At 44.1% G+C, this 26,649-nt stretch overlaps 2 protein-coding genes and 2 non-coding genes across 4 annotated transcripts; 1 reads left to right on the top strand and 3 right to left on the bottom strand.

Moving 5' to 3' along the window:
- Positions 1-9,328: 9,328 nt before the first annotated feature.
- On the top strand, positions 9,329-22,856 carry LOC118502453 (SKI family transcriptional corepressor 1-like; the record flags this gene model as incomplete). The annotated part of the gene is made up of 4 exons (XM_036034682.1): positions 9,329-11,020; positions 14,605-14,713; positions 18,401-18,565; positions 18,639-22,856. Coding segments are annotated over 4 exons (2,031 nt in total), but the record flags the coding sequence as incomplete, so codon positions are not given.
- Positions 18,158-18,229, bottom strand: Trnaq-cug. Its single transcript has one exon. It is a non-coding gene; the product is annotated as a tRNA-Gln (tRNA).
- Positions 22,857-22,915: 59 nt separating the features above from the next.
- Positions 22,916-22,988, bottom strand: Trnav-aac. The gene has a single exon. It is a non-coding gene; the product is annotated as a tRNA-Val (tRNA).
- A 164-nt stretch (positions 22,989-23,152) lies between these two features.
- On the bottom strand, positions 23,153-25,220 carry LOC118504671 (podocan-like protein 1). The gene has a single exon (XM_036039461.1). The coding sequence runs from the start codon at positions 24,750-24,752 to the stop codon at positions 23,505-23,507; it is 1,248 nt and encodes a 415-aa protein (XP_035895354.1). The 5' UTR covers positions 24,753-25,220; the 3' UTR covers positions 23,153-23,504.
- Positions 25,221-26,649: the final 1,429 nt, after the last annotated feature.

Here is a 26,649-nt window from a genome sequence, read left to right as displayed (position 1 = left end):
ACTTCATGATGTGCACCCCCATCATCCCATCACCATCATTAGTGAACGTTGAAGGATGTTAATGGATTTCATGTTTCTGCCATTGCTTTTGACAGCTACATAGCAACGGCCTTCCAACACTCGAATCGTCGCTGTCCTCGAATATAAATTTAATTTTCATTCATGTTTTACATGGACCCTGTTTTGGTTTGTGTTTTGTGCAGTATTGGATGCAATGCAAAAAACCCTCATGCGCGAAAGAGTTGCCACCGCCTGACGGGACCTAGTATACTCTCTGTTTTGCACACCCTTTTAACAAATGGCACTAAATCTAGCGGGTGTGGCATTAGTCTCGGTTGATGCCGTACAGGCATCAAGTGAAGCTTTAATGGCTAAATGAAAGAGAAAATTTGCCTCTCCTTTCGGGTTTTTTGTTGTTGTTTGGCTGTAAAAACCCTCTTTAATTCTCATCCACTGCTTCGGTCCATATACCGTAGCATGCATTCATTTACAAGCCGATAATGTGGGGTCCGAGCACCGATGGGAACGCTCAATTTATGGTTCCTGTGTACGGTGATGAAAGTATTGCACTAATTAAATTTCATAGTGCAATCTATCAAACCGAACAAATGGGTTCCATGGTCCAGTCGTTCCAGTGTACGGAGCAAACGATGCATTTTCATACTGCTGCACACGACGGGAACATTTACCAACCCTAATAAGGTTGGTAGGGACTTAAAAAATGGTTTTCATTTGTTGGGTGGGTGGAGTTGAAAATTAAAGAATATTTAAAAAGTATTAAATGATTTTTTTAAATTGTAATGGACGTTCTGTGGCCATAAAGCTAGGTTAAAAATATTTGCAGGTAGCAAGGGATAGTTCAGTAGCTGGATAGTCAGTCCTGCCTACGGGGAGGCGGTCTGGATGAGAAAGACCGGCGCCGCAATCCCCTTTTGAGAACGGTTAACGAAGTTGAATTGCATATTCGATGTCGCATTAGCGTTTTATGCTGTTGACATATAGTGTTGCAGTGTTGAACTGGCCTGAGAAACCCTGTAATGGATTCTATGATTGTCTAAGCTATTTTTCTGCGTCAAAACAGGCAAAATAAGCCAGCACCAAAAGCATCGGTTTTTTTTCAGAAAAAACCCAAATAATAGACTCCTGCTAAAAAAAATGGTTTGTTTTAGTTTTTGTAGAGCATATTTGATCAAGTCATCGTCATGTAATCGATGCAGTAGAGATGTGAACAATTGATGTTAATGAAATAATTACTATAAATTAGTTTATATCGCCTCGATATGCATTTCATTCTGTGTTGCATTAACTTTTGAGACATTTTTTAACTGTTCAAAACATTTTTCCCAACAACAAATATGCACATTGTGACGCATTTAACGAACCAACTGTCAAAATGGTTTATCAGTTGTCAAACGCTTTGCGAGGAGTCAAACCTGATTTTGTTCAAATTTTATTGATTGCTCGACTGTTTGACTGAACCTCGTTTAATTTTTTTCTGATTTTCTAGCTAAGGTCATCATAAACACCAACATAGAAAATTTTTCAGAATTACTTTCGATTTCTTTCCCTAGTTTTTTTGCCATCTACACCAACTCTACATTCTCGTTATCCACATGTCATACCATTAAGCGTATAAAATCAAATTACAAAACCCTTCTTGAGGAGTTCATAAATAGAAAAAAGTGACTTTAAAGATAACATAATTACTTCTTTCTCTCACCCTATTGTGTGTTCCTTCTTCTATAATCCTGCCAAAAAATATCCTCAAACTGGCGTTGATTTTGCCCATACTGCGTACCGCCGGGCTACATTCAATTTATGTTTAATTAATATGATGTGGTAATTGAATTTGGTTGGTCGGTGGAAAATTAAATTCCACCATTTAATAAACATTCTTCGACTTGTCGCGTGATCCGTTAGGGGCCCGCTTTATGCTTCAAGTGCCAAACTGGAAGTGGATAAGTTTGTTTTGGTGCCTTTGAATAATTGATAGCGAAGAATGCCTTGCCTGGTAAGCTTAAGGGGTAAAACAATTTTCTTGTGGTGAAAAATCCAGTAAAAAATTATAATGCTTTGCTCACGACTTCGGATACACTCCGAACCACCAAGGGTTTAAAGAAGCCAAAAAAACTGAACAAAGTCTTAAGGATTCTTCTCACTCACACTTTCCGCGGGACTGCTGGGTGGATGGTTCCAGCAGCATTTAGCACAAGTTAATGAGGGGGGGAAGACCCATGGGTATTAAAATTCAATATTTCTGGCTCACTACAACTGGTGCGGAAACGTTCGTTGTTATCTCCCCCTTCTCGGCCGGTACTTGTGGCGCGATATGCTTTTAGCATAATTGTAATTGGTATTGTTCCGTGCCGTTGGCGTAGATCCGAAAAGGAAGGGTTGTGTGTGGAGTTAGAGTATAATTGCAATTTTAAACAGCTCATATTCCCCTTTTATTTTCGCTTACAGGTTTTCGAATCATATAATGGGAACTTTTCAACTATTCGATGGAATGTTTCATCTAGACTGTGGAATATTGCAATCGTGTTGTGGGGAGTTGGGGGAAATTTGCAACTCAGCTTCTTAAAAAAAAAAATCTTCAAATTCACCACAAAAAATGGTGCATATAAGTCAAGCATTAGAATGAGCGAAAAAGTGGGGGTTCAACACCGCCCGCCTATTTATTTATTCATTAAGACGTCTAAATATAGCTCGCAAATCGTCACGCCGCCATGTTTCTACTGATGGGCGCCCAGATGGGGTGGTGGTATTTGGAAGGGTTGTTGGCATTCGCTGCATTTTCCATGTGTTTTTGCATCCTTCCAACACTCACACACGGTAAGAATCAATGTGGCTGCTAGAGCGAAATGTGTGTCACTAGACCACGGTGCGTTCCCAAACACGCGTCGTACCATGTGCGGTCGTCGGTTTTGAATCCTTTTTTTTCTCATCCTCGTTCTAAAATCATTAAAAGAAATGCTGCATAAAGCGTACATAATCATCTTCGTGCAGTTTGCTTTGGTGCTGGATTCAGAGTTAAGAGGCAAAAAAGGGACCATACCGCCCACGAGAGCAGCAGGGTCATCATCATCAGTAGCAGCAGAATCCTCAGAAGCGGTGGGGGGGCACAGGCACCTGTGGTTATCTGGTTACATTTGCTACCAGCTCGCTCCCTCTCTCTGTGGGAGGATAGCTGGTTCTTGCAGTGCAAAACGGCAGAATGGAAGAGTCTACTGCCACGGCCAGATGTCGTGTTCCATTCGACCATTATTTCGCTGCGGAAGCAAAGGAAAATCAAAGAAAAGAAAAATCGTGCGCCTCTCTCGAGTGGACTCCACGGTGACACACACAGCGAACCAGCGAGGCAGAAAAGCTGTGTGTGGTACTAGGCGCGCATCCGTTGATAATGCTTCGATCGTGTGCATGCAGTTTTTTCTTTTTGGCACGGGTTGCATCAATGCACCACCAACACAACACAGTTGCACAGTCTGGCCCTCTCTCTGATGCAAGGTGCAACGTTTATCGATGATGCACTTCACTGGTGCGGGGGGGAGGTTTCGCGTGGGTAGTTTCACTAGCGTTTGTCGAAAGTTTTTCATGGGAAGGAAATAGAACGGCGAGGGAAATAAAAGAGAGAGAGAAAAAAGACATCTCTCCCAGTGAATGGCTTTTCCGCGTAAAAAAAGCGTGCACATATTCAAGAAGGAAAATGAGCTGAATTGTGGTAGAGAAAAAATGGAAATTCTACTGATACCAGCTGATGCAATTTTTAACAATTTCCCCCTTCCCTCAACTAGAAGGTACTGGTGCACACTGGTTTTAGCATTGGCAGTAGTAGTGTTCGTTTGTTGCATCAAGAAGAGCCATGAGATGATGATGCAGTTGGAAAAGAGAACAGAGAGTTTTTGTAGGTCATCCAACACAAAGCGCTAGGCAGAACCGCACATTGCTAGGCCTACGTCATCAAAGGCGGGAAGGGCTGGGGGATGGGGGGAAGATTTCTCCGGGCCAAGAGCAGACAGTAGCAACTATTGCAACCTTTGAATGTATGGCTTTTTTTTCTCCATGCCCCAGTAACGATTTCACTGGTCTCCCATCGTACGGCGCAGACGACGACGACGACGGAACGGAGGACGCACGGTTTCTAAACGTCGAGATGTTTCACCCGGATGTTTCTCATGTGTGTGTGTGTTTCTGTGGGAGGAAAAACCTCATGTACCGCACACACATTTAGCAAATTTCCCATCAAGGGAGACAAGTGGAATTTTCATTCGCATTTGCACTCAAGTGTGTCACATGCTTGTCAGTGAAGTGCAGTTTTTTACTGTTTTGTTGGATGTCATCATGACATTGCGAGCCCCACAAAAAGCAGCATATGCTTCCTCAATAGACGAATAGACGACTCGTGTCATGTTGTGTGTGTGTGTGTACTGCAAATGCGAGAGGACACCCTGCACTGTTTTGGTCCATCGTTAATTATCGTTACCACATGGCGAGGAGTGGCTGCAACTCCATCATAATGCGGTCTACACCAGATCTACCCAGTGTTTTCGAGGCTCACTGTTTTCACCTCCCGTCGAGTGGAAAATGTGTTTTGCAAAATTATCACACACAGAGAGAGCCTTGCGTTTGTCGTACAAGATCAGGGCAACACTTCATCGGGGAAATCGGTCTGCAGAACAACTGGGAGCGTTGTCTGATGGTGGCGGTTGGTTGAATTAACATCAACAGTAGACATTTGTCAGGTCATTGTCATTTTTATCGTGCAGAGAGGATGTGTGGCTCGCGAGAAGAACTGGTTTGAAAATTGCTACAAACGTGCTTCGATCTACACCAGCTCAGGATTGTAGGAGAGAACATCCAATAAAAAAAGTCTTGACATAGGAGTGTCAAGCAAGTGGAACTACTAGTGTACTGTCTACTAAATCGTTCGTCCATCGAATTTGACTATGTGTGGTTTTGGGACAGATACAATGAGCAACTCTATGCAGCGGGTTGCGCTTCGTTTTAGAGTAGGACATTTGAATTGTGATAGATGTGAGGATGATGTTTCGCTACAAGAAGCACATTGTGTGGTGAACGATTAATTAAAATCAAACATTCACGTCCAAGTGAAGTGATGGAACATACGTGGATGCGACGGGCGTACCTTTGATAAGCAATTCAAATTCCTAAATACCAGAAGAATTCTACAAAAATATTGCCGAATGACCTTTCCTACCAGTCTTCAGCAGATCTTTGATCTTTAAGCCTAGGATGTCTCAGAAATTAAATCCCGCATTTTTTTTTCTCAGGTCTTTCTATCAACCTTGAAGTATAGTTGCTACTTCGCCTTAATAACAGGCTGATGGGATAAGTCTCTTGTTCTATAAAATCTCCCATTTGCTGCTGAGGTCATTTGGGCGTCTGTCACACGTTCGCTCACAATCAAAAAGATATTTTTCGAAAGCGCCATCAGCCGGCTATTTTGTCTGATTGTTGCTTGGATCGTCCATATTGGCCAGGATAGTCTTCGCCGTGTAGCCTGTGATGCTGTGACACCAGAATCCAAGTTTCACAGCGATCTCTAAGAACGAAGTCACCTGGAGAAAAGGTTCCAGCAGGAGATTCGGGATTCCTCATCAGTTTCTAGCGAGTTTGAGAATTCATTGGCTGTTAGGTGGTCGGGAACTGTTGTCTTTTCCCAGACGTGTAAACTTTTAGTTGTTTGAACAACTATTAGCTGGCGTCAGGCATTGTCACACGATTTTCAACTTGTTAGCTCAAGGTGAAACTCTTGAAGTTTCACTAATCTTGAAGAACGAATCATCGTGTAGAGTTCCTCGACTAATTTAGTCATAACTGCTCCAAATAAACTAATAATACTATAATATTTTGTCTGCACATAAAGCACATCAAATCAAAGACTTTTTTGAAATCGTTTTTTATAAAGGCATTGGAACTCAGAGACCTCATTCGCCTCTTTATGATGTTAAAGACGATGGACAGTTGGATTAATTGGTGGGACTCAGGGACATCGAGATAATTGTTAATATAAGTTCATTTATTAAGTTCTTCCCTTAATTCGTCTCAAATTTCTGGCTTTTGGGAAGTTATTTTGATATTTACTCTTACATTTTTGCTATACATCTTTAAACGCAATGTTCAGTATAAAAAATCTATTATATTAAAAATAAAGCCAAACGCCTGGCATACAAATGAATAGTAGGGAGCAGTGCGCAGGGATATAACCGGAAACAACCACCAACCTTTAATTTGTCTTTTCACTTCGCAAATTGGCTTGGTTGTTTTGGATGGAAGGTCTAATGAAATGCAGTGAGAGGTGTCCATGCTGCGTATTTACCATCGCTCAGCAAAACGAGCTGGCTGGCAACCTCCATGTCGCTACTGTACGTTGTGTGCCATATCGCAATGCAATGCACACAACAAAACGGGAAATACGGAGAAAAATGTGCACGTGTCTTGAATGTCAGCCTTTTTTTTTTCTTCTGCGACAACGACGAATTCAATTTTTGACTTTTTCACTCTTTCTCACAACAGCTCAGTCAGTGTGTGTGTGTGTGTATGCAGTTTGCTGATGGCTTTTTTTTTCTTCTGTGGTTTCTCTTTTCTTTTTCCAGGTGAGTGTACCATTGCAGACAGGAAGTGCAACCCGTTATGGTAAATTGAGTAATTCGCAAAAGTTCATCCAAGGTTCCAAACGCATCAAACAAGAAGGGATGATCCTTCAAGAAGAAAAAGCGAGGGAAAGCAAGTTTCACCACCCTCAAACCAGCTGCTTGATGAATTGTTTTATCCATTTTTGTGTGTTTTCAAGTGTTTTTTGTTGTTGTTACATTTCAAAGAATATTAGTGAGTTTAGAAGAGCTCATTGGGGTTGTCAGTGTAAATCGTAAATAACACAAAAAAAGATTGTTGGACCAACTGTATTACTTTACTGGTCAGTGTTCTTTAGCAAAGCGAAAACGGAATATCAACATGGATTAAATAACATCACAGCAGGGGGCAGCAACGTAATAAAAATGTACAATGTGTTGCGAAAAGCCAACAACACTGGCTGACGGCGACTGCAAGGTGTGCATGAAATAATCAGAAAATTATCGATCTGTGACAGAAGGAAAAAGCAATCCACCGGTAGCAACAAAACTCCGTGGAGAAGACTGAAAGAAAAGACGCAGCCCGAAATGCATATAAATAGCGGAAAACTAGCGGAAAGAAGTGGCCAAATAATGTGATGAACGCAATGGATATGATGGCACTGATTTAATCCAACGTTGGCATTTTTCCGTTACAAATCCGCTGGCGGGACAGTTCATTGTGATACTTGGCGTTCCGAGGGACCGGGGCGCGATAGCGGTGCGTCGGCAAGAAGAGGCTGATCGGATCCGGAGCAACGATCGACGAAGAAAAATGTTTAATTACAGTTATTTCGATACAGTGGCATAAAAATGGATTAGTGACGGCCGGTCAAAGCCACCAAGGCAACCATAATCTCTGGTGGAAGAAACTAACAGACAGTCGTCGGCCACTAAGCTCTAAACGGTTCGGAATATAGGAAACCGATAGAAATCGGGCCCTGCTGTGTGTCTTGCTGGCTTGGTGAAGAAACGTTCATTCGCAACCATTGTTTGCTCTGGTGAAGATGCGACGACGAAGAAACACTAATCCGGTTCAATGGCATGTTGGTGGATTGTTAAATTGACCATGGACAAATACACACCCGCCCCACGCACACACACATTCGGATGTCTTATCAATGGAAGAAACAGTTTGTGCTTATTCACACTGAGAAATGGCGAAACAGTCATGTGGGTGATGAGTCCTCCCGTCGTCCGTTCGCTAATAATCGTTTGCAAAATTCAACATTGCGCGTGCAGAAGCAACCCTCCCCATAGGATAGGTTTCCCGGGACGGGCACTCTTATAATAGGGTTAATGGAATGAACTCGCGATGTGCGACAACCGATTGTGACTGTGGTTGCATTCATTGACTCCGTTTAGTTGTAACGAATGTTGCACTGCTGGACAGCTGCCGGGTCATCAGAAATCAACCGACTGCATCTCTGCCGCTAACTGAATGTGTGCAACTTTCCGTGCAATGCCGCTGATGATGTTCAATTGTTGGGCAGGTTCTTCGAGCTCCACCACCTACAGAGCAGGCCTGAGCGGGTGGGAACGCTTCGTTTCGGATACGGCCACTGTGCCATCACATGGTTGCGATTTTAATTAAGTTCGACCGTGCCAGTGAACCTTACGACGCACCATCAGCTGCCTGCTAAGCAGTCCAGTAACGAGATTGCTCAAACTTTAACCCATATTCAATAAGCGAATTCAAGAGTCCTAAATCAACGCTAATGTCACCACCAGCAACACACACACCATCGTTCGATTGTGCTTTCCCACGGGATTAATTAAAACCGATTAGCTGCGACGACCCCTTGCTTGATGTACTCAAGACAACGCGCGTCCTCTTGCACCCGGGACTGCTGCTGGAAAGCGATCGCAGTTGCGCCATGTGTATACGGATTTCGGATTGCGTAAAAGTGCCATTAAAATAGAGTCCATGTGCGAGAGTTACAAATCTACCAATTACAGTGGTCCCATTTATCCAAGTTAGAGGGTCGAAACTCTATCCTTGGTTCGCGGATGTCCTTCAAAATGGTTACAAAGCCTTTCGTTCCGGCTTGATGTACAGCGATGACCCACAGCAACAAATCCCATCCCCATCCGGCAGCAGTACGCGGTCAACAAATAATTCGTTATTACTGTGTTTAGGTGGTTTGGTTCCCTGCCATGGTGTTGCAACCGATGACTAACGCTGGACCTTTCCCGTTTGCTTTTTTTCGTGACGTTTTGTGTAACTTCGACCGAGTGTAAACCGAGCGCGAACAGAAGCAGCAACGACGTTACGTTTCTCCGTTTTCTTAGTCGTTCGTACGGCGTATCTGCCGTTTGTTACCAGTTGATCGTTTCGAGGGTATTATATTACACGGTCTTTACCGTCAGCCAATTGTACCGGAGCTGAAGCATTGGCACTTGTAAGGTTCCTGTTCCAATTCTCGTCCATTCCGTTTTGCCATCCACCATCGACTACAATAATGTGTGCGCGCCATGCTAAGTGACCAACAATGCTGCCACGTGATAAAGTCAACAGTTAATAAATGGACTGAATGGTTTTGTGTTTGTGAAATTTAATTGTTTCACTAAGACCCTACACTACAACGACATGACAACAGAGTTGGGAATTATATTTTTGCGTTTTCATTCGTTTTGAGTGAAGCAATGTCTATCGAACCTGTTGGGAGGGCTCAGGATATTAAAAAATAAATTAAAAAAAACTTAAACAACAGGTACTCAGTATTGTAGTTTTAACCGTACATCAATCTCCTCTCATCCATATTCATCCAACCTGGGGATCTTTCGCGCAGATACGTACGGTGTACATCTATGGACAACCGATCATTTCACTGTTTGTGGAGAACCAGGAGCGGCTCTGTCTGGCACAGATTTCCAGCACGCTGCTGAAAGACTTCAGCTACAACGAGATACACAACCGGCGCGTTGCGCTCGGCATCACCTGCATCCAGTGCACCCCGGTACAGCTGGAGATCCTGCGGCGGGCCGGTGCAATGCCCGCCTCGTCACGCCGCTGCGGTATGATCACACGTCGCGAAGCGGAACGTTTGTGCAAATCGTTTTTCGGCGAATGCTCCCAGCCGGCGCTACCGGAAGGCTTTGCGTTCAGCGTGTACCACGAGTGTGCCTGGGGCTGCACCGGTTCGTTCTCGCCCGCCCGCTACAACTCGTCCCGGGCCAAATGCATCAAGTGCGCGTACTGCAGTCTGTTCTTCTCGCCCAACAAGTTCATCTTCCATTCGCATCGGCTCAGCCCGCACGATAAGTACGTGCAGCCGGATGCGGCCAACTTCAACTCATGGCGCCGCCACCTGAAGCTGCAGGGCAGCCCGCCCGAGAAGATCATACACGCCTGGGAAGATGTGAAGGCCATGTTTAATGGTGGTACGCGCAAGCGATACATCCTATCGACGGCTCGCAAATACAGCGGTGGATCGGCGGCGCCATCTTCAGCCGCACAATCGGCCGCAGTTTCTAGCAGTGGTGGAACTGGAGGATCCACAGTGCCCCCGACCACTCGCTCCTCTCCATCATCCTCGCTGGAGAAGCCAACGCCGCTGGTGGTAATGCCGACGCCAACACACGCTGAACCTCGACAGTTACTGCCCGTACTGGGCGGTGGGATTGTTGTGCCGAAAAAGGAGTACTCCGATCTGCAGCCGATCGATGCGAGCTACAACAGTGACAGCTGCAGTAACAGCACAAGCCCATTTGCTCACATTCCCCATCTGCTGTCGAGCAACAGTTCCAGTGTCGGTGGTTCGTCGGCAGCCATTCGTGGCGGTGGCTTGCCATCAACGACACCCGGCCCGACCGGCACACCGGGAAGCGTTGCGTCTCCAGTGGCAACTCCGGTCATGGTCGTCCCGGCGGCTGTATCAGCATCGTCCGTTGGAAGTCCTTCGGCAGCGGTAGCGTCAACGGCGGCTGCAGCGGCTGCCGCTGCTGCAGCAGCAGCGGCCATGGTTTCCAGTCATGCAGCGGCCACCTCAACCGTGGTAACGAGCTCGGCAGCTGTAGCGGCCGCTAACTTCGGTTTCAAGCTGTCCTGTCTGCAACCGTTCGCATTCAACGGCATTGGCCACTTTCCGGCGATGGTTCCGAGTACGGCTGGGTATCTGGTGCCGTTGCTGCGTCCCACAAACCCGAAAAGCATCTCGGCTGCCGCCATGTCAGCGTTTAAGCCCGTAGTGAGAGCGCGGAAAAGGTATGAAGTTAGCGTATCGGTTATCCGACGTCCGATCACGAACTGGATGGAAGTGTGTAAAGTGTTTGTACCGTGTCATAAGGTGCCTTGTGTCGCGTACTACTGCACCACGATTGTTGTCACCTGTCACACATTGTCTGTCACGAACGTTATACACCGCGGGTCAAAAGTCGCACCGCGAGGGCGATAAAGAGTGAAGAAATACGAACGTTATCCACCGAAGATATCCTTCGGAAAAGGGACAAACACTAGGTTGCGTAGAAATTCATAATAACACAGATTCACATTGCTGTTTGCATAACTTTAGGCGTTTCTGTTATGGAAAAAGCAGATGATTTCGTTGTCCCTTTTTCAGTAAGGCTTATCAAAGCTCGAATATTGCCACAAAAGAGTTTCTCTTGATTGTTTCACTCGTGGTGCACGCTGCCTGTGTCCACGGTTGTCCGCTTGACCTCGGATTCGTATTGAACCTGCTGCGAAAACGAGGTGCTAAGTGATGTTGTACAATCATGACACCTGATTGTCGCGCTTCTGGAACTTGCCAAACCCCGTAGTTGGGTGCCCAGACCTTGAGCCTAGCTCGCCAGAGTTAGCGGAACCGTTCAAACCATTGTTTTGCTAACCGCTGCTGTCTTTGCTTCTCGGTACTTCAATCGACATCGTACTTCCCGTGTATGTCCTCTGGCTTGGCTATCTGTTTTTTTGCTGAGCTCAACCCGGAGTCGAGAAGTGAGCATACGAAGTTGACCGATGGCGCCGGTTTTTGGACGCGCTTCATGTCCTGCGAACAAGGAGCCGTTCAAGTAGCTTCATGCTTCCATTTTGCATTTCGCTCGTCGATCGATAATGCCGAGTGATAAAAATAAATATGGAGACGATGACGCCAAAACTGTTAGTCTCCCGGCAGGTAAGTTTGGGTGATTCTAAATAAAGCACCATCATCTACCGTACACAACAGCAATTATCCAACCTGATTTGATTCATTTAAATATCAGTTTTTTTACTTTACTTTAATTTGTTAATTTATGACGCCATTTTTAAACTTTTCGGTTAGCAATACCCCTAGGTTCATAAACGTCTGACCTTCGGTATGGAAGAGCCATACAATACAAGTGCCAAATGAGTGGAAAACTGTGGCACAAGCGAACGAGCCAATTTCATTTTCTCACGGTCAAGGACGGCGTTGTGTAGCGCGCGTCATCGATTAGCTCCGTTGGCGGCCAATCGTTTGGGGATCCTTTTCTTTTCCGCGGACTTGGTCGCTATGACGGTATGATGGCTCTTCATCCGTCAGCAGCATGAAGCAGTCGTTGTCTCAAGAAGCTCAATGTTCTCAATTTCCGGTTTTGTCTTAGCTTTGTTGAATGCAATTTTCCGAAGGGCAAGAAAGCGACGTGAGTGGCGCGTAAGGATTTTCTCGTCTTGACCTCAGGGTCATGGCTTTGTGCTTTACTAGAACGTTGGCTGGATGGTACTTTAGTGAGGGTGGGGTGGATGTTTTTTCGTCTTCTTCTTCTGCTCTCTGTTGCATGTGCGTACTTCGTTTAAGTATAACTTTTGATGCAATCAGCACAATTTTTTTTCTCTTGAAGGCTGCACTAATAGTACAACCTCGATGACGCCCTTTCCAGAGGATGGATTTTTTTGTCTTGTTTGTTTTATGCATGTTAAACGATTTTCGTGAGAGGTTTTAAATCGCTGAACGGGCACAAAGTGTGTCCCTTGTTGGGTGTAAGGGCCCTTCGCCGTTTGAGCGTTTGATTTGCGTGAGGGTGTCCTTTGTGTGAGGGAGAAGGATATCACTTATGGTATGGTTCGTTGCTATTAACTTCAAACTGTTCTGTTGGCTTTTTAATGTATAGCTTGGACCTAGGACTTCAATTCGCTTAAGTCTTTTATTTGTAGATAATAGCTTCGGATAATAGATAATAGATTCATGAAGAGTTTTGATCCAAGTAATGGACACTTAGGGATATGTTTCAAATAAATGGTGGAATACTGCAAACCCGATATAGAACCCCTTTTCCAATAAATTGGTGGAATATTGCATTCAGTTAGGAGAGAATAGCTTCTATGGACTATGGAACATTGTAGTTGTAGGGTTGTAGATCAGTTTTCTGACAAGTTTTTGGTCCAATCCCGTCGAATTATAAAATTGCTAAATATCATTGGATCTTATGGTTTCATGATCACGCCCTAGCACTCAAGGATAGCATTTCCTTAATCAACCTTAATACAATTCCCCTAACTGTTTGTAAGATTCCATTTTATGATTGCAAAGTTTTAAAGCGGAACGGTCAGCTCTATTCCCCTATTATGAATAGAACCTCTGTAAATCATTTATAGTTTCAATCGTTTCGTAAGTAGAATTTACGATAAGGTATTTAGAACATCAAACTAATCTTCCACACAAAATCTGGCTCTTTTTATATGATCCTATTGGTTCCATGAATCTATGAATCTCTTGAAAAGAAAAATATTCGTGTTTTTAAAATTCGAATTCCCTGCCAGCAGCAAGACATGTTTAATATTCTCGTGCCGAGGGATTGATCGTAAACGTTTGCGCTTTGTGCAATCTCACTGGTCCGTGCTGTATATTGCATAGTTTCATGCTGTGCTTTGATGCTTCCGGAATGTTAAAACTATGAAACCAATGCATTGCGTCATCTGGTCCATTCCCCCGGAAAACCCCATCCAGCTCCATACCCCATCTGCTCACGGCTTCCTCTCCCCAATCCCCAATCTCGCTCTCGAGCGAGTACAGAAAGAAAGCGATTCAAACCCTTTTTGCCTTATGCCCTGCTATATGTGGTTGCGCCGCCACCAGCGGCACCAAACAACATTCTTGCGCGAAAACTTTACCCGTACTCTCTGACAGCTATTGGTTTCCAAGATTAACCAATTTTTTCGCATCCGGATGGTTTCTGCTCCCGGACGGCGGCACATTGTGCTTCGATTTAACGGGTTGGTGGTGGTGGTGCTGCTGCTGGGGGTTTTGTAAGAAAATCCCCAAGTCCACAACCTGCTGCTCCTCTCGTTTGTGGGGCTAAAGTTGTGCGAGAATCCAATACTCCCAAGCGAGAGTGAAGTTGGGCATAGGACGGGACGGAGATCTTTTGCTGCGGGTGAAAGAAGCAGTCGTAAAGGGAAAAAATAGTTCGCCCTTCAGAACAACAACAGAACAACAATGCGATAATCGAAATCGACTGCCTTAGTAGCAGCTGTGCTGTTGTCTGTCAGTCTGATTCCCTCTCCCGTTGTTAGGTGTGTTTATTTCAGTTCTTATGCGTTCTGACGTGTTTGCCACCACGTCCAGCATCATCGATGTGGTCGGCTACAACTGCGATGCTATAAACGGCAAGCGCCAACCGCGTTTTATTACAGTTTATTTATGTATGATCAGATATTGTTTCTTTCGCGTTTCTCATCTGTTCCTGATGTGTGTGTGAGTTTTTTTTTTGGTTTTTTACATACTTTTTACCTCTTTTCTAAAAAATGTTTTGAATTTTTGCGACAATTTTACTGTTATATGTTCTGTTTTATTCGTTTTTTTAAATTTAATTTACACAACCCATCTTCCGTTGCATATGGTGCTATCATGTGGAATTTGTAATAAAATAAATAAATAATTTAAATTGCGTAATACATAAGTCTTTATTTCAGAACCACCCGTCTACATCTAAATGTGCATGAGTGCGTAATCTAATATAAACATTTCTATGTTCTCTTTTTATTTCCCCCCACTGTGCGTATAATGTTCTAATACAGATAAACCTGCGGCTAATACTCGTCAGTGGCAAGACGAAAGAATTCCTCTTCAGTCAAACGGACTCGGCCGGCGACATAGCACTCACAGTGTTTGAAAATTGGCCCGATGGTAAGTTTCGGTGATTAGTATTAAAGTTTCAGCAATAATATTCTGCAACGATCTTGCACAGTAACTAACGACAGCTTTCTATCAAGTGTGTAAGTAGTGCGGCGGTCCGGTGGCCGAGGCGATAACGGCGCCAGTCTTCACACGGAGCAGGACCGATGTTCAAATCCCATCCAGATCGCGCCGATTTTCCGTACGCAGGGCGCTGACTATTTTCTATGGGTAAAATCAAGTCACAGAAAGCCAGAAATGGCAGGTCGCGAGACCTCTCTATCTAGGGAGATTGTTATAGTAGCAGTGTCAAGGATGATGGAAGAAGTAACAAGAGTAATATGATTTCGGCCGATTTGTCATGAGCTCTCCATGAAGTATTTAGGGAGCACCTAACCAAATCGATAAAAATATTGGATTGGATTGGATTTTTATTCAGTCAGACTAGATATTTTTGATTTCATTTTGTTTGAGGAATATCCGCCCCATTTAACAACAATGATCAAATTGAAACAGATGATAGATAGCAACTTTTGATCGCTACGCATCGAAGCGGATGATACGTTCAAATGAATGCTAATCAATTGATCGGGCAGATTTGGTACGACATATAAGGGGTGGGGAGGATTCTTGTCATCCAACATCCTGTAGAGCTTGCTACAAACACACTTATATACCTCGATCGGTACATCATCATTAACGCCACCATCGAAAACACCAGAAATCGAAGATTTCGTCGTATCGCCCTCTCACCGTCTCGGAGGGGTGCGCAATCGATGCCAAAACATTGTTTCGACGATGGCTTCAGGTGTTTTGGATGTTCAGGTCCCTCTGCACTCATCGCCCAACATTGCGACAAGTCCGGGAGCTCCATACCCTAGAGAGGACTACGCTGGATGCGAATTTTCCATTTGACACTAATGAAGACAAATCTATGGTTTGGGGGAAAATGGTCTCACTACTTCCGAGCAAAAAGTTAAAGAGTCGAAGGAGGCCATAATGCATTCCCTGGCTATTTCTACTTGGATTTCGAGAGTGGTTTGGATAGAGGGGTGGTCCACGTTGGATGAGAGTTCCGTGCTAAATCACTTATGCTGCTTTGTGGCAGAAGTAGAGCAGTGTTGTAATTGAGATATGGCCACTACTGGACGCTTGTATGGTACCAACCAGTTAGTTGCCAGGATGTTGGCTGGTGCTGCTGCTGGTAAAAGTTTTGGCCTTGCAACACATGCGCACATGCGCGTATATATGTTATCAACTATTTTTCAAACTAAACACCAATTGCTTCTGTACGGTGGAGTTTCATATTGCACTAGTGAGGCATTTTAAATAACTTTCAACAAAGCGTACAATGTTGCTACTATTGTCCTGTACTTGCATTAATTGGCTATCCCGTTTAATACCTCTCGAATGCACACAGAGTATCTATTTCTCCTCTCGGGGGGTGACAACGCATCCGAAGCTTTTACTACACCGGGAATCATTCGTTACGATAAGCATTAAAAATTAACGATTGGTTAAGTAAATTATTAATGCATGTACAGAGGAGCGCGCATTACCTAGCGAGAAATTTCCTTCACATCCGGGCACGAACGAGCAGCAGGGCGTAAGAAACATCCTCTTTAAGGTACAAAGCGACACTCAAAGTCCTGTGCAGGCACTCCAATTCTCAAGGTGCCACTTTGTGCTGAATTTATTTGCTCCATTTTCATTCTTCTTCCTTCCATTGCACGTGTACGGTACCCCATCTTGTTGATGAGAAGAAGTGGGTATGTTTTTTTTCTCCCTTCCGCTTCCGAAGAAGATGTGTCAAATGCAATCGTGTGTCGAGCCCAACCTACTTCCCGTTAATGTTGCTAGGGAATGTAACTGCTCAAACTGGCCGTAAGTGTCGGTAGGTTTCAAGAGGCTCGGACAAAAATTGCATGATATTTTTGGTACATTTTCCTTACACGTGTTGGTTCCTCCCATCCACCGGGAAGGACATCGTTTCGTGAGGAAAGCGTTAATTTTGTTGTTTAGTTGGGAAGCAGTGCTGTGCGTGGGCATCAATTGTTGGTGTAAGATTCAATTCAAAACAGTTTACCCAGGCTAGCAGGTTTGCTGGAAAAAGGCTGAGCCCCGTATCCTGACGATTGGTCCAAAAGTCCTTCGTCTTTCGTAGGCCTGTAGGCTATGACCAAAATCGCCGAGGAAATGGAATTGAAGATTTTGCAGCCAAGCGTCTGAGTTTTCCTCTAAACGGTGAAGAATATCCTGGATAAGATGAATATAGTTATCTCGCTGTCCATGTCTAAGACACAACCATCCCATATCATATCGACTCAGAATTAGCGGCTGAGAGTACTAGAATGATCGTTCGGACTTCCAATGGATCTTGGCAACGTTCAGAAGAATTGTTTGAGTATTACTCCACCAGAGGATCTTAAAAGACGAATCAATATTATTGTAGAATGTTTCATATACGTAATGATTCTAGCTAAATTAAAGGATGAAGCTTAGTAGCTTCAAGGATGAAGCTTAAAGGATACGACTAAAATGAAGTCAAGGCAGCTAGAAATTTTATGACAAGACCTCTAAAGATTGTGGCGCCCAGAGAAGAAAAACTAATGCATGTTTTATCTTGCAGAGGGCAAGATTCTAATGTTTTCTGATATAAATACTGCGGGATGTTTGTACCTAAAATATTTTAGCTTCAATTTTACTTCGACTACTCTCGAATAAGTTGGCAGGACGACTGTTGATATGAACATTAGGACTATGCTTCTCTACCAAACAGTACTTCTTCTTCTGCTATATCCGGGAAAACACTGCTGCTAGAAGCAAACCCAACCCTATAACTGTCTAACCCTACAACATGCGAATCCTGTGACTCGACCCAATTGAACACACGAATACATCCCTGGTTATATGGTTCCGGAGGATACGGCAGGTTGAACACGAGCAGCCAACAACATTTCCTGGCGGGTCAAACATTACTAAAACAGGTCGAGGAACGCTGTCGTGATTAATTGCCAACATTAATTACAATCAAAGTGAACTTTACGTGTTCAGTGTAGGAAAAGCGAAGCAAAGGACACCACGCTTGGTGGTGGAACAATGATGGTTGTTGTTGTCTCTCTTTTATCTATGCATAATTGTAAGAGCATAGTTTGACTACACCTCATTCAGAACCAAAACATGGCGGCGCTATCTTGGTTCTGCTGGTCACTAAACCTGTCAGCACCTGGAACCGTTGATGTATAAATGGTGAGTGTAGAGCTGTTTTTGACGCATACCTACCTACCTTAAATGAAGGCTTTTCGGCCAATTTTGCTTGTATAGCCATAATAATGTTTTTCTTCCTCCTAATAATATTAAAGTACTTAATTTAAAATTGAAGTATATCGTAACCTTTTACTACAATTTCCATTAGTAAAAAACAGTTGATGTGGGCAAAAAAATTTCCTCCCCAGTAGGTTCCACCGAGATTTGAACTCGGATCGTTGGATTCAGAGTCCAAAGTGCTAACCATTACACCATGGAACCGGTTGAGGAGGGTGCGTTTAAAACGCGTACAGTATCTACGAATCGCTACACAGCTGTGTCATGCTACGATTGCTTTCTGGTGTAATCGCCACTTCAATAAAGCTTTATTTGTAGTTAATTTATTACTCAATTATTAATGTTATTTATTTTATTTTTTGCTCATCCTTACAGATTGGGAAGCGGAAGCGGTAGCAAAGGCAGAAATCTTAAGACTAATCTACCAGGGACGCTTTCTACACTGCAACGTGACGTTAGGGGCGCTGGGGCTACCATTAGGCAAAACGACCGTGATGCACTTGGTACCGCGTGATAATTTACCCGAGCCAAACTCACAGGGTAAGTGAAGAGGAGCCAAGCGCATAATGCAGCCCACTAATATCCCCCCTCGTGTGTTTTGTTACTATTTTAGACCAGCGACAGAAGAGCAAAGGCGGTTCCAGTAGATGTTGTTCCACGAGTTGTTGTATACTGTAACCACCATCACGGCGACGACAACGACGACGAAGGCGAGAGAGGCGTGACATGCACGTGCTGCTCCAGCGACGGCCGTGACTACTGTGTGTACAATAATGGCTAAGAGTAACGCTTGCGGACGACGAGATGGTGGTGGTTGGTGTTGCAGGACGAACGATGAATCATCGGTAGTGGAGATTGGTGGTGGAGGCTGGTCCTGATGACGTCCGATCGCTTGGACAACACAGTTCCAGGGGCGGGGACGCATGTGTTGCATCGATGCATCGATAGACGCGGCGTACTACCATTAGTGAAACAGGGATCCTAACGTCACCGAATGGGGTTGGTTGGGGGGTGGTTGTTTGAATTTCTCGCGAGAAGGATACGCGCGCGCGAGATCACCGAGACGCGCACCGGCGTTACGGGACTGTGTTTATGCATGTGTTTTTCATCTCCTATGGAGTGTCCTGCGTGTGTTGTGTGCTGATAGAGTAGTGTGGGGGTGCGTGCGTAGTTTGTTTTAGGCATTGACACAATTCTAGCATGCACAGATACAGATAGTAGAAAATAGGCCACCCCCATCCCCCAGATAGTTCCCAAAGTTCCCCAGCTGCGGGCTGCTCCAGCCAGCCGCGCTTTGGACACAGTTGCAATAATATTCCTTCCCCCCCCGAAGATTCATCGACTATTCCGGCAAGAGGTTATCATCGACCACCAAGGGTCTCTACCCTTAACAGAGAAAAAAACAAAGTTCACCACAGCCATCGGTCACGGTTGCAGAGCACACGAGTGTGTTAACACGCTTTTGTATTATTAGGAAGCAGCGAATTTCGGTAAATGTTATTAGTAGAATGTAATAGTGTGTACTAGCAATCGAGATATAATTAGTGTTATGTTTTTCTTTTATTATTATTATTCTAATTAATAACGTAATAATTGCAATCCACCATCGATTCGTTTGATCCCCGCGCGCATCGGATTATTTTACACCTGTTTACCCAATGACTGCCTTATTTGAGATCGTGGTTTTCTCTTCCCGGAAACTACACTACCCGTTACAGAGGAGATCACCGTCGCCGTAGTAGAGTACCCCGAGTGATCAACGAAATATGCAACCGTTTTAAAGGAGACTATTAAATAGAGAAGGAAGAAAGGGGAAGGGGCAGGAGGAGTACACACACCTCCTCCTGCCAAGGACGTAGCAAATCTCATTTGACTGACCAAACTGACACGAGTCGAGCTCACGCGCGCAGCACAATTTGCGAATGAATACGTTGGGTGCGTGACGAAAGTTCATGAGTGAACTCCCGCAGACACTGGAAGGCACCGAGCAATAGATGGCGCTGTACGAAAAGGTGATATTTTGTATTTCGCTCTCGTTGTAAAGCACACGGCGGAGGAGGAAGGAGTGGAGAACACACAGCTTAAGGAGGAGATGATGAGATACGCGTACGTAGTCCATTTATTGCCGCGATTTTACAGACATACACACACACACATATCGTACTCCTGTTTTTGGTTTGTTTTCCCTCCAAAACGGAAGTTGGTTACTTTTTTTCTTCTCTGTGTCACCCTGAACCAGTTTATTACGTTGTTTTTTTTGTATGTCCATCATATGTGTTCCGGTGTACTCTTGTTTGCTAGGAGGAAACGTAATTTTCCTGTACTTTCCTTTCTTTCATTTCCGCTCCAAGGCGAGATTTAGTAGTTTTTTTTAAATCTCCACCTGTATAGATTATTACTGTTTGTTTCCGTGTTTTCTTTTTGTTTTGTTGTTTTAGTGGAAGGAAAATGAAGCACACGTGAACAAGATGGGAGATAAAGAGCTGAGTGAGAATATATTCGTTTGAATTTTGTGTTTTTTGTTTTGAAAATATCGACAAGAAGATACAAAGCATGATGTTTATGAAGCGAGCAAAACGAAAAGGAAGCGAGCAAAAACTAGCGAAAAGCAAAAGCAAAAATGGCAAAAATTGTGGTTGTAGTTATTAAAAGTAAACACAAAAGTATATATATATATACATATAGATATACAGATAAAACTGGAAGAAGAAAAAAAACCTATAGATGGGTGGTATAAATATTACCTTCACAAAAGAGCTACAAAAAATACTATTACCGGTGGGTCGCGGATGGTGCAGGCAGAAAAGCAAGAAGAAACTGGAAGAGAAAATTAGAGTAGATAAAACAGAAAACAAAACCGATGCGGCAGTAGAGGGTGTGTACCTACCGTGGGCCGCACTACGGAAAGAGAATCAAATGACTAACTTAGGCGAAAAGAAATTATTATACTTTCCGTTTCTCTTGTGTTTAGGTTAGTTTAAGCAAAATGTATTTGATAATGAGCCCTTAACTGACGTGATTGAAACACGAGAAAACTACCAGCGACTAGAGAGAGAGGAAGAGAGAGAGAGAGAGAGAGAGAGAGAGAGAGAGAGAAATGTGCGTGTGTGTACTGTTACGATAGTGTAAGGACGAGCGAACCGTGTGTATGTATGTGTGTTTCAGCATGTTAGATACTAGAGTTGGAGGGTACAAACAACATGGAAGGAAACATACAATCTCTGTTGTACTATTACCGCAAATTTACCACTAATCACCACGTAAAAATCACAACAAAACTAAAACCAGTTTGAGCCTCCTGTTTCCACGCTCCGTACTAAACTTTTCGAACAACCGTCACCATAAGTCAACCGTCATCTTCATGTTCGTTATCATATGGCAATAAGTCTTCAAGTCTAATGCGGATTGTGAAGCTAAGGCGCGATATGCCAGGGTTTCGATCCGTATAATCGAAGCGGCACGGATCACGCAGGAGAATTGTGTTTCAGTTGGATAGTGGCATATAGGTAAAGCCCGTTGCGGAACTTTACAATCATATAATGGAATGTTGCTGCATACTATATGGAACTTTTACCTGATGAAAGTGATCCTACCAAACCGATTGTTTGGATCGAAACTCTGGTTCTTCGCACCGATATCAATCGAAACTCATAGTCGACTTCACACTACATCGCTGGACTTCTTGATCGTGTGCGCCGTACAACAGCCACTACGGTATCGAATCTAGCGAATGTATACTTGTAAAATCAAAATCTCTCCAAGTGTTTATTGTTTGTACGTTTGTATTCTATCTCTACTAATCTCCTCTATTACCATCATCTCAGCGAGGAGCAGACTTGTCATATGGCATCAACCATTTCTCAATATCTCCATTGCCGTTGTCGTTCTCCGCGTGTACGTTTTCGGTTTGAACATGCACTTCAATTTCCGCGAATATCCGATGCGTCCACCTTCTCCCAGTCCCCCCTCTAAAAAAGCGAGCATAAAAATGTGTAAAGTGTATGATTTTATTGATCATCTCGTTTGCAGTAGTGAACAGTGAAAAGTAAACAAACAGAAACAAGGTGCATAAGAAAACTAATCCCCACACACACAGCCGTAAGGCCAGAAGAGAAGTGTAAGAAACGAAAAGAAAACATAAAAGAAACGAATCAAAAATTAAAACAAATAGGAAAACCAACCACTATAAATGTTAAACCGGCAAATACAGACACACATACATCACGGACAAACTATGCCGCGGACCCCGAGCTCCGACATACACTTTGCTTAAAGGTTCGGATTGGACATTTTAACATATTAGAACGGGACAAACACAAACAAAAAACCGGGGGTTTTGAACATACTAGTGTGTAAATGCGGCATAAGAGGGACGGAAAAACAACCCACATGCCAACGAGATGGAAGGGAAAGCAAACATGTGCTACCGACGATAAAGAAAAACAAACAGGAACAGCATAGCAAGCAAAAAAACGAAAAAGAAAAAAGATAAGAAACAAACAAAAAAAGCAGAAACAATGAACGTGTAATTTCCTGCGCGTAAATAGAGGAGAAAAGAAAGTGATAAGAGAAAATGGGTAGCAAAATGTAGTAGAACTCCGGATATGAAGAGCAGCCAGAGGAAATCACACGGGGCGAATAAGCGAACGGGACGGGATGGATGATAGTGTGGTAAGGAAGTTGTGTACGTAAAGAAGAAAGTGAAGTAGAAGCAACAGCTACATATACGCACACAAAACATATGCGCGTATGTATGCTGTTGTAGTGGGGGGAAACTGTCGCGAAAATGGAAAAAAGCATAATAAAAGCTGAAGATGTATTGTTAATATAATGGAACGGTTGTTCGTTTTTCGTGCTGTGAGAAATTATGAGATTAAAAAAAGTTTTGTCTGTTTCCGCCCGGGATCGAACCGGGGGCCTTCCGCGTGTTAGGCGGATGTGATAACCACTACACCACGGAAACAGCTGCGAGAGAAGTGCGCCAAACACGCTAATTATACCGGAGTGCTCTGCAACGTTCGTAATGCAATGTGAGAGGGTAAGTAGTATTTTAGTATGTTTTTTGCTTTTCGTTTATTCCGTTTTTTAACAATTTCCATATCTTTTAATTGTTTAACCTATAAATAATCCCTAATAGTTAAAAAATTAATTAAATTCCTTGCAATGGTTTTTAATCATATAATGAAGCCTTTCAAGCATTCAGAGGCAGTGGTGGGTCAAGCTATTTGAAATTAGATAATAGAGGAAAACAACAGGATTTCCCTGACCGTCGAGGCCCCGAGCACACGCTCCTTCCGCTCCTAGGTTGATCCGCCACCGTTCAGAGGATTGCCAATCACTAGTGGAACTTTGTAATCGTTTAATGGAATTTAGCATTAAATTAACGAATTTACAGGAACGCGTAGCTTGGGTAGAGCAATCGATGTATATTTAAATCATTCTTTTTATTAATAATTTTATCACTTAAACAAAACCAAACCTAATCCCCATCCCGCACACACTGTGCGGACGCACGATCAACATGGAGCAACCCAGGCACGGGTTGAGCGCTCCAGGAACAGTCGATCGGATTCCCGGTCATTGTTAATGTGGTGACATTAGCGGACACTTTGCTTATGTCAAATTGTGAAATAAAATTATGTTCTATACCAAGATGCACTTTGCGCAGCGGTACCCACGACAAATCGAGCTGCGTGAGCCTATTGCGGCCCAACCCAACCGTTGCTAACGATTTTGGATAGCTGGTGCTGTTCAGCACTGCCGACGTTAGCCGATTCCTGCACACGTCCAGATAGCGCAGATTGTCCATCCCGGCAAAGGTAGCGAGCGTCACGCTGGATATATTGTTGCTGCACAAGTTCAGGTACGAGATGTTCGGTGCGTTGATCATACATTTCGGGACGCCCGTAAGCCTGTTCATGCTGAGCGCTAGCCGCCGCAGCTCCGGAACGTACCACTGACAGAAGCTTAGTGTGGTTAGGTTATTGTTAAAAAGTCGAAGATCTTGCAGCACTGGACCAACGAACGAATCGGTAAGCGAATGAAGCATATTGTTGTGCAGATCCAGATACTTTAGCCGAGTGAACCCATCGAACGTGGTCATATTTAAGACTGACAGGTTGTTTTCTGCCAGATAAACGTAGACGATCGGCACCGGACAGCGGACATTGGTAGGCGCAGTTCGAAAGACGTGCGAGATTTGATTGCTCCTCACGTCCAAATAGTACAGCCGGGGTAGCTGGCAAAACTGTGTCAAATCTAGTTCGACGATGGGACTGTTCTTGATTCGGAGCGTTACCAACCCCCTCAACTGACCGATCATGTCCGGCACACGGGTCAGTTGACTGTTCATGATCAGCAGTTGCTGCAGTTGATGGTTTTCCTCCACCACGTCCAGCCTACTCAAGCCGGTATCAGCAATGGTCAGTGACGATGCATTGCTCCGTCCCGAGAGACTGATTCGCGCCAACGGTGCTGATGCCGTTATCACCACCGACTCGATGGACGGCCGAATGTCTTCAAGAAACACTCGGTCCGCATACTCCACCTGCAGATGGATGTGTACCACCGTGATCGTATCGTTCGGGAAGTATCGATAGACGAACGAATCCTCACTCGAACGGAGATTGTACACGGTACAGACGCGTTTCTCGCAATGGAGGCGTACCACCGCAGGGATGCATTTTACCATGGCGAAGAGCAGCAACAGTTTTCCCGACTCATTCATCGCTCTTTCACAGCTGTCCACTTGTCACGACGATGCGATCACGCAGAAATCAGATAATTTATCTTGGACGCTTTACTCTGTGAGAGGAAATTTTATACTTTCCCTCTCCAACAAATGAACAATTGCTGCCTAATGGTGCAAAAAATTGTGTTTTTTTTCGTTAAATTAAATGCAAATTAGGGTAATTTGAAACGTTTTTTTTTTTGCTTGCGAAGTACCAGTTGGTGCAATCGCTCTACTTCTGGACGATTCTGTATGGAGGTTTTGAAATTAGTTTTATTCTGCGATGCATCCAGACTGCATTGATTAGGTCGCAATTGCGAGGCTTTCGATCTTGCCGTGGGATACAATTTAGTCGAGTGAATGCTAGGTGTGATACGCGAGAACGTCGCAGGAGGTTAACGAGTTTTGATTGGGGTTGAGTAGCACAGTCGGAATCCTATGAATTTGCTCTCAGAATTTATCTCCATATGGGTTCAATAGGCTCCATTATCAAGACCTTAGGAGGCATGTGCCGACCTTTGAGGACAATTTTTGGAAACTCAAGTACCTTTAGACGACTAGATTAAAGATGTGTAAGGCTATAAACTAAGCTATGGGTAAGCGGTCCGGTGTTATATGCGACAGCGGCGTCGGTCTTCACATGGCAGGACCGCAGTTCTTCAAATCTCATATACGCCGTTACCGTATTGTGTGAGGACTGAATATCCAACTATGCGGAAACAATAAGTCTAGTAAACCAGAAATGGCATGCATGCTCTTAGCAGGTCTTTAGGCCAAGAAAGAAGAAGCTTGATAAGGCTCTTTGGACCAATCGGATTCTTTAAAGAGCAGGTTCCATGAAAGCCTCAGCTGGCTTCAGCTGGCAGGGACAGATCGAGCTACTTATCGAAAGTGAAACCTCCGGTAACCGTTTTAGATTTCTAAGTCTCTTTAAAGAAAATATCCTTTAGAAGACAAGATCTATAGCATGGTAAGGCTCTTTGAACTAATGCCACCTTTAAAAGACGAGGTCCCTTGAGCATGGAAACCTCAGCTGGCAAGGCTCCTGGGGAAAGATGGAGCTTTTTTTCGATAGTGAAAACTATCGGTAACCCTTTTGGACTTCAACGTCTCTTGGACGACAAGAGAATCTTTAGACGAGCGAATTTTCCTGATAGATGAGGCTTTGATTTATGGGCCTCCTTCAGAAGTTCCTTTGTTAGCTTGAAGAGGTCTCGATAACAAGGACTCTTGGTAGCTTGAAGCTTCAACGGCAATATAGCTTCGACTGCGACATCTCCTGGTAGATGAGGTCCTCTGGAGGACGACGAGGTTCCTTAGACGAGGAAGTCTTTTGAAAGGTAAGGCGGCTCGCCTTGGATGACGAGACTTGCTGGACGACGAGGTTCCAACTGTTATACCACCACTCTGGTCCATCAATCTCTTAAAGCTACTAATCTTTCACTTATTTAAAGTTCGCTGTAAGTAACGGGTATCCTCGTCTTCCAAGAGCCAACGAACAGCATGTTCAAAATTGAGGACTAAAAAACCGGCAACATTACGTGTGTATTCGTAATGGGAGAAACCAAAACAACCCCCTTTCCAACTCTCTCTCTCTCTCTCTCTCTCTCTCCCAACCGCTAATGCTGTGACCACTACGATCGTTCCAATAACCGCGCGTGAGTCACCTGTGGAATGCATCCATTAGCATGCCCCAAACTGCCAATCCCCTGTCGAGTAGAAAAATCCTTCCTCCCCGGTGATGCAAACCATCGCCCCCACTGCTCGGACAGCGCGCGCCCTCCAATCCATTCAGTGTGTGTCTCTCGCTGTATGACGTCACGAACACACGTACGCAGCCGAAACCACCTCAAACCAGCACATGGCGCGGTGTTCACAGTTGTCGTGGTGCAGC

The sequence above is a fragment of the Anopheles stephensi genome, chromosome 2 (assembly GCF_013141755.1).
Source record: "Anopheles stephensi strain Indian chromosome 2, UCI_ANSTEP_V1.0, whole genome shotgun sequence".
NCBI lineage: Eukaryota > Metazoa > Arthropoda > Insecta > Diptera > Culicidae > Anopheles > Anopheles stephensi.
The sequence above is the reverse complement of the archived record's forward strand: the minus strand, read 5'-3'. Positions and strand labels throughout refer to the sequence as shown.